Source organism: Vigna radiata, chromosome 11 (genome assembly GCF_000741045.1).
Source record: "Vigna radiata var. radiata cultivar VC1973A chromosome 11, Vradiata_ver6, whole genome shotgun sequence".
NCBI lineage: Eukaryota > Viridiplantae > Streptophyta > Magnoliopsida > Fabales > Fabaceae > Vigna > Vigna radiata.
Window position 1 is genome coordinate 19,081,979 of NC_028361.1, and position 10,283 is coordinate 19,092,261.

Genomic DNA, 10,283 nt, shown 5'->3' on the forward strand with positions numbered 1-10,283 from the left:
CAAGCTTTTGCTCTTCAACCTTCAGACCACACTTTGCAATGAACCTAATAAACCAAACTTTACCAATGAACTTTTTACGATTTACTTTGCATTTAAAATGTAAACACACGTGGCAAATGTTACAAAGGATACATGTCATCCCACATGGTTGGACGTTAGCCAGCTCACTTTATTTTTAACAGCGTTTGTTTTGGAGGAGGAAAAATTATGGTTTCCGTAAGGAGAGGATCAAAATATACCAAAGTTTGAAACATGGACGAAAAACAAAATAGCTTGATAGTTTAGAGACTAAAAACATATTTAAACTTCTTAAGGATGACACGATCTGTTTTTTGGATAAACATTAAGTAATGTTAGATGAATTGGATCACTTTAACAACTATACTATTATATTTAAAGCACATTGCCAGAAAAAGACTAAATTAACAAAAAATGAACAAAAATTAAAACTTTGATTAAAGAAAAAATTAAAACTAAATTAAATATATTTAACGAAAATAAAAAACTAAATTAGTATTTTATACATAATCAAAATTTAAAAAATTAAGTTTAGTTTCACCTAACTAAATATTATACATTTTTGGGTTAAATATGTTTTTAGTCCCTATACTTTGGGGCAATTTTGGTTTTAGTCCATTTTTAAACTAAGGTACAATTTAGTCCTTCAATTTATTTTACTATGGTTTTATTTGTGCTTGAAACAACTAAAGTTAAAAAAAATTAGTAAAAAAAACTAAAATCAGAGTTTTATAAAGTTAAAGGACTCAATTGTACCTTAGTTTAAAATGGATTAAAACCAAAATCGCCTCAAAATATAAGAACTAAAAACATATTTAACCATATAATTTTTTTTTTTTAAAACATAAAAAATGTTTATTCGAAAGGAATAAAATAAAATTTAGAAAAACATTTTTCCCCTTTTAAGTGGAAACTAAGTATGTAGATTAAATTTACAAATATTCCCAGCCTCTACAGTAGTTGGATTGGAGTACAACTAACTCTAACATCACCAAATATATAAAACTTGTGCCTTTCTTTCTTTCTTCCCTCTATCGATTCTCCAAACAAACCCTACCTGTTTTCTGTCTTCCAATTTCGCACAATCGTGATGGGTTCTGAAGGATCCAGCGTCGTCGGTGAGCACTCATTCCTTTTCCCAATCGTTATTTGCCTTTCCAATTCTTCAATTTTATAATCCTTAAATGCTTTCGGACTCTTCATATTGTTTCTGATCTTGTGGTTACCTAATTGAGGAAGGAGCTTTTGCTCTGGCTATAGTCCACTGTTTCTAGTTACGTTCCTTTTTTTTTTGAATTGGGTGCTTGTGTTGGGTTATGATAGTTGGTTAGAACCGTAACTTATAAATGACTTTTGATTTTGGAGGTGTATGGTTACAATTGCCTTTTTTTATTTATTGTTATGGTGATTGGAGAAGGGGTGATTCCTTTCTTTCATTTTTCTCCGGAAAATAATCACCACATTTTATAACCAATTCTGAAATAAATGAAAAGGGAGTTACACAGATTTTTACTTCAAGATTTTGTAATTGGTTGAATTGTTAGCCAATGTTGTGTCTGCTATGCTAGTATAAAGCTTTCTGCACGTGGCAATTGAGTTGCTGTGGGCAGTCCATGCGGGGTTTCAAAATGGTGCTTGCAGTTGCAGTTGTGATTTTATTTTTCTAATTTTAAATTTGTATTCCTCGATATTGGGGCTGAGGTGGCTGCAACAGGGTTGCGGAGACCACAAAACCCTTGATGTTGTAGCTCAATTGTGGTTCTTTGTTTTTACTTTTGCTACCTATCGCAGCTGAAGTTCTTGTGCTGCCATTTGTTTATGTATTTTTCTTTTGTGAAGTTATCAATATAGTAATATAGTGGTGGAATTATGTTTTTTAGACTTACTGGACAAATTTAAATTATGCTGTGGTGGTACAATGATTATGGCATCCTCCTAGTCATACAGTGTATTGTGGAGTTAATTTATCTTTTAAGTCATCTTACGTTTATCACAACATGCATGTATGCATTGCTTGTGAGTGACAAGTTTAATTGTTGTTGAGAACCTGGAAAATGTTTGTTATTTCCTATATTGGTTCGTACTCTTTCAAATTGTATTTTTCCTTTAAAATTTCTTATAAAATCCCTATATAATTTTTCTATGATAATGTAATTTATCAATTATTAACGCCTGCCTTCATCAGTCATCACAACTATGAGGAGTTCTAGTTACACACTCTTTCTAACACTCTCTCATTGGTTATCATTTGTTGAAAACTACTATATCACGAGAGAGATTCATGAAATAGACATGGTACCCTCAAAATTTTGTGATATGGAATAAATTTTCAAAAGTAGAACAGAGTGCGTTAGAAAGTGTGTTTCTTGCATTTCTCAAGTAACTATTTCATTTAAGCAGTTTTGATGGACTTGGTAGAACTTAGATTTGAAATTTACTCTTAAATTATTTGGTCCCCTGCAGTTCCTAGGAATTTCAGATTATTGGAAGAGCTTGAGAGAGGTGAAAAGGGAATCGGGGATGGGACTGTTAGCTATGGAATGGATGATGCTGATGACATATACATGCAGTCTTGGACAGGGACTATTATTGGCCCCCCTGGTGTAAGCTGTCTCTGCTTTTCTGGAATAATACTGTCTTTTTCTTAGTTATTTTTGACACTTGGAACCCCAACTAACGTACTTATCTGCTTCTATGACTAAGTAAATACTTTGAACTTCAGTGGGAAACTGGGAGTTGTTGAACATTTTTCAGTAAAATGTTATACGTCAATAATCTGTAAACTGATATTTATGTTCTTCAGACATGCGAAAATGTCATATGGATTGAAATGTTGGATGACAAGTTACAAATAAAGGTTCCACTAGTATAACTAATAGCTCAATTATATAGATATTTCAGTGAAACCAGCTCCCTTTTAGTTGATTGATGTCGTGCTACTCAATAGGTGTATGAAATGAATGTGTTTTCTATTTTGTACATATTTTTTGGTTGGCTGCTATTTTTAGTGGCCAGATGGTACATACACATGTTTAAAAAAAAATGGATTCTTCAATGAACCAAAAAGAAGGATTTCAAGGTTTTAGGGTTTGAGTGAGTTTTATAGATATGACAACAGAAGCCTTTTCTTATTGGATAAGGTTTTTTTTTTTTTTAGTAAAATCCGATAACCTATAATTTTTGGGTCATCTTCCATTTCATCAACTCATCTTTGTGAGTGAGATTTTGTGATAGGTCGAGGTACATAATAATTAGGGTTTACAAAGGGGTGTTAACTGATAACCCAAAAACAATAACCTCCAGAGTCAGTTTCTATGAGCATTTGTGACTTGTTACCAGGTTAGGTACAATTATTGTAGGTTTGGAAAAATATCGCATACAACAATTCTTCTGGGAAACTTCTTAGTCTCAAATATTCAGTCACATCTACATCTCAGGGGACCTAAATTGGGGCAATGACAGGATATACTTGATTTAGTAACAGAGTTTTCAATCTACCAGTTTCTATGCTCTGCTATTCTCTTCTCTCTTTTGTTCCTGGTTTCATTTCATTTTATGTGTCCGTGAATCCATCCATGAAACATACTCATCTATATAACACTGTTCTCGTTTGGTCTTTACAGCTCACCATTCATTCAGTACCATAAAGCATAGTAGGTGTTATGCCTGTATGGTTATTTCTTCTTTAATCTTGAGAAGAACCTTACCATCACAAATAACACCTCCCGTATATCCTCCCAGCTTGAATTCCTATAATTGTTATATATACATACTTACATTACATGTATTAAAACACTATGTAAAATATCCTAATTACAGAAGTTTAGGAATACCCTTAATCCATTAGCATTATATAATCTGGAAGCATAACAATTGCCATGTATATTTTTTAAAAAGAAGTTTGATATTAATTCTATCCTCTCCCTGCCAAGAGAGCATGGTAATTGATTCTAACCCTTTGTCGTCCTACTATGAACCATCCATTTTCTGGGATCCTGCTTTTGCCAGTGATGATCAAGATGGATAACACAGTTGGGGGACGTGTCTTGGTACACTGTAAGAGCTTTAATGTTTAAACTGAGATTGTGCCTTTTTCCTACGTTTATTTGCTCTTGTCTGTTTCGGCCTTTTGGATTTTATCATGAGAAATCAACTGGTTTTTGAGTTTTGCTCTGGTTGCATACCTTTCTGAGGTGATAGTAGAATGAATTGTATCAATCACCAAACTAAAAGTAACAAACACATATTGGACTATTAATACTATGAATGCTCCAAGGTTTTGCAGTGTCTTTGCAAATATGAAATAGGAAAACCCTTGAAACAGCCATGTGGAGTACATGGCGGAAAAGCAAAAGTAATTATCATTAGTTAAATGTAGGAAATCGCAGGGGGTGGGGGGAGGGGGATGGAACCCTTTTAAAACATGCAAGTGTATTTTCCAACCAGACGCACGATCCAACTGCCAAAATTAAACTCTTCCAAACAAACGTAATGGAGTGCTTGCTTTAAGAATTTCTTTTCTATTTTAACTTTTGATTAAAAGTCACCTTATTTTAATTTATTTTAAGTTTTCAAAGATTTCTGTATGAAACATTGAAAACAACTTATTATTGTTTACTGTTGCTATATAAGTTGTTGAAAACAGGAAACAAAAGGAAAACAGGTTTAAAAATGAAAATAGAAACTATTTCTCAAACCATTCAGCCCCTTAGCCACCTTTTTGTGGTAACCTTTATATCATACTATCCCTTAAAAAGTCATCTAGTGGGATAAATCCGTTATTAAATTCTATTAAAGCTTGTTCCAAAGTAGCAGCTTCGGTGGAGAATTAGGTAAGTTTTTCAAAATTGCATAAAGTCATATTTCACAAATTTGTACGAATCCTTTTAGGAACTCGCGTCTCAACAAAATTTTACCTAAGACTGCACTTTGGATTTCCAAATGGGTTTTAGTTAAGTTTGAATCATATTAAGACTTTGGAGAAAAAGAAAAAGTGAGGCAAGTTCCTCAAATTTGCATCTGAGTGAGGGTGTTTTGAATTTCCAAATGAGTTTGTTAAGGATGAAGCGATGTTAGATTTTAGTAGTCTAAATTCCAAATTAAACACTAGACTAGAAAATCAATGGTCCAAACTCTTGTATCCAAATTGGTTCAGAGTAGTCTAAAATGAAATAAAACGCCATTTTGACTTTACTGTTTGTCATTCAAATCTGTATGGAAATGAAAATCTCACTTTGAAGAATGATCATGAATTCTTGACTGGGAATCAGAATACAAGATAATGGGCAGATTTTGCAAAGTAAATAAATGAAAAAAGAAAAGTAAAGTCTCTGAAAAGGAATGTCTGTACCTAAATCTCCTCCCACAATTCATAGGTTTAGCATCACCCAAACTGAAAATAATCAGTGGTATAAAGAAAGCATTCCCTCGGGAACTAGACTTGCAAGAGCTGGTGTGGCAGCTGTTCTGCTTGGTTTGTACTCATTTCTGATCAAGGCACTACCTGTTCTGATTTAATTGATGCCACAAAGAATTTATATGGAAGCACGAGTACTGAGGAAACCATTTAGCCTTTAGAGAATTGTTTTGAGATACCAAACTCCGATATCTTATGAGATTTTAGATTTTAGTAGTATTGATTATGAAAGAATTGAGATTATAAAAAATATGTTTGGAAATAGTTTTTTAAAGGTGAGGTTTGGATGATAAAGTAGAGAATCATTTTTCACTTCTCTCAAGATCAATTCTATTCGAATGGAATTGATTTTTTCTTTTTAAAGAGCAGTACTGTTTGGGTCTTCAAATTTCAATGCTATCCAAATGAACTTAATCTGCATAATTTTTCTTAGGCCCACACCAATGCTACCAACAAACACAAAGGTCTCTTATATGTTTGTCCACACGTGACCAGAGAAATCTCTTATGATTTTCTGTATACACAGAATTGATTTTTGAAATTTTATTACCCAAACAACACGATTATTCTTCCCACAATCAGGTTTTCAGTAATATCCAAATAGACTAGATCTGGGTCATTTTTCCTTGTCCTAACACAACACAATTCTACCAGCATGTTGATGTGTCTGATACATTTATTGTTAGACATGTTTGGGACAAGTGTCCAATAAGTATTCGGCAAGTGTTAGATACTCGTGTTACAATTAAATTTTCATTTTATGCTCAGACACTTCAACACATCTTAGACATTTTGCGTACACAATTTGAGCATGAGTAATGAAAGTGAGTATATGTGTGTGTTGTGTATTATGTATGTTAATGGTGGTGGCGTGTCCTATATTTTAGTCATTAAACCTGTTTTAGAGTCCATGTCCGCATTGTGTTGGAGTTGGTACTTTGTTTCCAAGATGAGTGTCACGGAAAAGATGGAGTGGAGATGTGACAACATCAATGAAGAATAGCCCGATAATTAGAGGGTGAAGACTAGAAAATGATTTGAAACCGTTATAAGGATGGGCCTCTAGGGAGGATTGGTTTTGACAGAACACAACGGTATCATTTGATTCAAGTTGTCAACCTACCTGTAATAAAAGGCTTTGGTTGCCTTTGTTTCACTTCAAGTAACATGCAAATGTGCAATGAAATAATTGGTTTTATAATGATAGAAAGTAAATGAAAAATAAATTAATATTTCTAAATAATTAAATCCCATTTTCTTTCATCTCATCTTATTTTTACTCCATTTCCTATTGTGTTCACTGATTATTTTTAATTTCTTAAATAACACGTTTCACTTTGTAGCTGCTAAGCAAAACTGAGACATGTATCTATCAAATAATATATTGATATGGCTTGTTTCTCCTGTCATGTCATTTTACCAGACTGTTCATGAAGGACGAATCTACCAGTTGAAATTATTTTGTGGCAAGGATTATCCAGACAATCCTCCATCTGTTCGATTTCAAACAAGGATTAACATGACATGTGTCAATCAAGAAAGTGGAGTGGTAAGAGACAATTTTTGCGTAATTGGAATTGAGCTCATTAATCACTAAATTGAAATTGAACTCACTACACTCACTGGAGTGGAGTTTTAAGATTAACATGACATGTTACTCTGGCGTGATTGAAATTGAACTCATTAATCATCAAATTACCAGGTTGAGCCACATTTGTTTCCTATGCTTGCCAATTGGAAACGTGAGCGAACAATGGAAGACATTTTGTTGCAATTGAAGAAAGAAATGATGTCAGCCCAAAATCGGAAGCTAACTCAGCCTCCTGAAGGTGCATCTATCATATTTTTATTGTTGCTATTTGTTTATATATTTTATAAATTGCTATAATTGTAGACATTTTTCATAATTGTTAGTAGTATCTATAATCTGTTTGGTTTACTTGTCAATATGTGCTGTCATTATTTGTGTGTCTTGTCATAGTCTAAAGTTGTAGCCAAATATATATAAATTTACTTCTTTTGGTTAGTGATTGAAAGTTAAGCATCAGAGATTGTTGGCAGAATTAACTTTTTTGAACTTGTACTAAGAAAGTCGGTGAGCCAAATTACTTACAGCCAAGTTAGAATTTAAATTTGTTAGATTTTTTTACAACTTGAGATTTTGGCTTGTTCTTTCTCCAAGTAGTCTTAGGAAGTGCTTTTGTTTGTTATGTCTTTGTTAAAAGCTTGAAGATGAAATAGTGTTGTATTTGTAATGATAATCCCCACATCTTTTTTTTTTTTTTTCTTGAATCTCGGTTCATCTTAATTAAATTCAGGAAGTAAATTATATATTTGGTACATAAAATATCACTCGTTTGCAAATATTGCTGCCTTTTATTTTTCCTTTTTTTTATATATTACTTTATGCATGGGTTGGGACAACCCAGTTGTCCTTATTTAATATATTTGTTTTTGCTGATAAAAAAAAATATCGTTTGCAAATATAGATCTTTGAAATCTGAGAGCAACTTCCTCTCCTGAAGATATATTTTTTCGTATCTCCATTTATTTTTTTCCATTTTATCTTCTTGCCCTGTTCTTACTAGTTTATAAGCAATTTTGATCAGATGTGGGCACTAGCTTACCTTTGTAGGTTAGCTCTTGGATAATTTATTTTTGTGATGAATCTTTAATGGCTTGAGCATACTGAATGGTTATTTTATGAATGAAGGTAATGAAGAAGCTAGAATTGATCAAAAGGGTCTGGTGGTGAGATGTTGTATTGTGTAATTCAGTGGAGAATCCAAGAATAATAATGTAAATAACTATATTCAATAGATGATCCACGTTCACGGACGCATGCATAATGCATTATAATGTAATTATGGACCATTTGGAACAATTCCAAGATATAGTATTGACTATCATAGCAGGTCTTGTGAATCCTTTTGTTGTACTGAGGCTGTTTTTACAGCGGACTCTAATTTCGCCGTTTAAATCCTTTTTTTTTTTTTTCTGTCTTTGCTTTTGTGTGAACCCATATATGTATACTTCTGTCTTTACGAGATAACATTCGACTTATCATCAAATGTCAATTTCGAAGTTGAATGTTTGGTTAAATTATGTTTTTCACCTGTCTTGGTTATGTTAGATTCAGATGCTTTCACATGAGAAATATATTATTACCCAACAGAAAACATATTTAACCCCGAAATGACTGATCTTTTAACCTACACTTTGATCTTAAATTCCATTTCTTTACAAAACTTGATAAAATGTCTCGTGTATTAAATATTGGTTGGCACATTTCATCCGGAATAATGCAGGTAGAAATTGATGGGTTGGACAATGGATGTTCCCCACTTTCAAAGAGTGTTGGTAGAACCCATTGTATTGAACATAATTGTATAGTAAGTTTTAAGATGTAGTTTGAAAAGCACCTTAAAAGAAAAAAGAAGAGTTTTACATTCATTCGTTTTAGGAATTTTTTTTTCTTTCAAATTGTGCTATTTATAGGTATTTGAAATTGGACAATTCAAAATAAAAGGTGTAGGTTTTGTGTTGTTATAGATTTCACTTTCTAGAAAGAAAAAAAAAATGCATTTATTGAAGTACAATTTGTAGGTTTTTTTTTTTTCCTTATCAACAATATGTTATCCTTGACATCCCTTTCACAAAGCCACTCATAAACAAATTTTACATACCCACAAAAAGCCATAATAAAGAGGACATAATTGCTATCACTTCTTTGAACCTAGAGTGTGACCAAAGCCTCTTGAGAAGATCCCTTACTAGTACAATTTGAAAAATGAATTACAGATTTTGTGTTGTTATTTGTGCTTTCTGAAAGGCGAAAAGGGAAGTATAATTGAGTTATAATAATAGAAGTTCTAGATTATATTATCCATGAAAAGCATTACATTGGAATAGTTCTCAATTGTGAAATTTGTTATTTTATAAATTATGTATAAGTTCATTTGTAAGATATTTTTAGATCATCTAATTCAGAAGGTGATTATTGAGTTTAAAACATCTAATCCAAAAAGTAATTTGACAATTTTAGACAGTGAAATTTGTTATGTATCTTGAATCACCAAATCTGAAAGGGGCTTCATGATTTCAAGAATGACTAATTTAGAATATATTTGGACAATCTAGATTATATTTTCACTCATTTAGATTAATTATTCCAAAATTTAATTATCTTTTTGAAATATAATGGATTTGTTTCACAAAATTGCAATACATGATTAATTTTGGAGTAACACATTGGGTTAAGTTTATATGTTGATTATTATGGATGAAATTGATGATATTAAGAAATTTAGTTCAACTATAAATGATTAGGGTCCCGTTATTTTGATACCATTTTTTTAACACAAATTTGACACTGCTAGGTGTCAGCTTTTGATTGGCTCAATTTTTTTTGTTTCCTTCATGAAATCTGACAGCGATAATAAATAGGGTTAGAACTACATTTCGTTCCAATTTTGCCCTTCCCCTCTTTGATTACATTCTCTTTCACATTTCGTTCTCTCACATTTCGTTCTCACTACTCATTCTCTCACATTTTGCTCTTAACCCCTTTTCATTTTTGTTTCTCTGTTCTTGCAGTTTGCTCGAAATGGGAAGTTCCGGACAACAGCTTCGTTGGAGCAAGGTAAATTCGTTCTCAGACCTTTTTGTTCTCGGTTTGGGTATTGGGTTTTTGGTTTCCTGTCGCATTCCGTTGATGTTGTCGTTTGTGTATTGAGTTTTTGGTTTGGGTTTTTGGTTTCTTTGTCGGTTCTTCAACCCCTTTTGAGTTTTTTGGTTATTTTCTTTTGTGCTTACATTTGTGTTGTTTTCGTTGAGCAGTTGACGGTTC

At 32.5% G+C, this 10,283-nt stretch overlaps 1 protein-coding gene across 1 annotated transcript; it reads left to right on the top strand.

The window, feature by feature from the left end:
• Positions 1–1,093: 1,093 nt before the first annotated feature.
• Positions 1,094–8,497, top strand: LOC106777553 (ubiquitin-conjugating enzyme E2 variant 1B). The gene is made up of 5 exons (XM_014665160.2): positions 1,094–1,136; positions 2,482–2,621; positions 6,858–6,983; positions 7,137–7,263; positions 8,148–8,497. Exons 1-5 carry the CDS (start codon positions 1,109–1,111, stop codon positions 8,204–8,206), a joined length of 480 nt encoding a protein of 159 aa, XP_014520646.1. The 5' UTR covers positions 1,094–1,108; the 3' UTR covers positions 8,207–8,497.
• Positions 8,498–10,283: the final 1,786 nt, after the last annotated feature.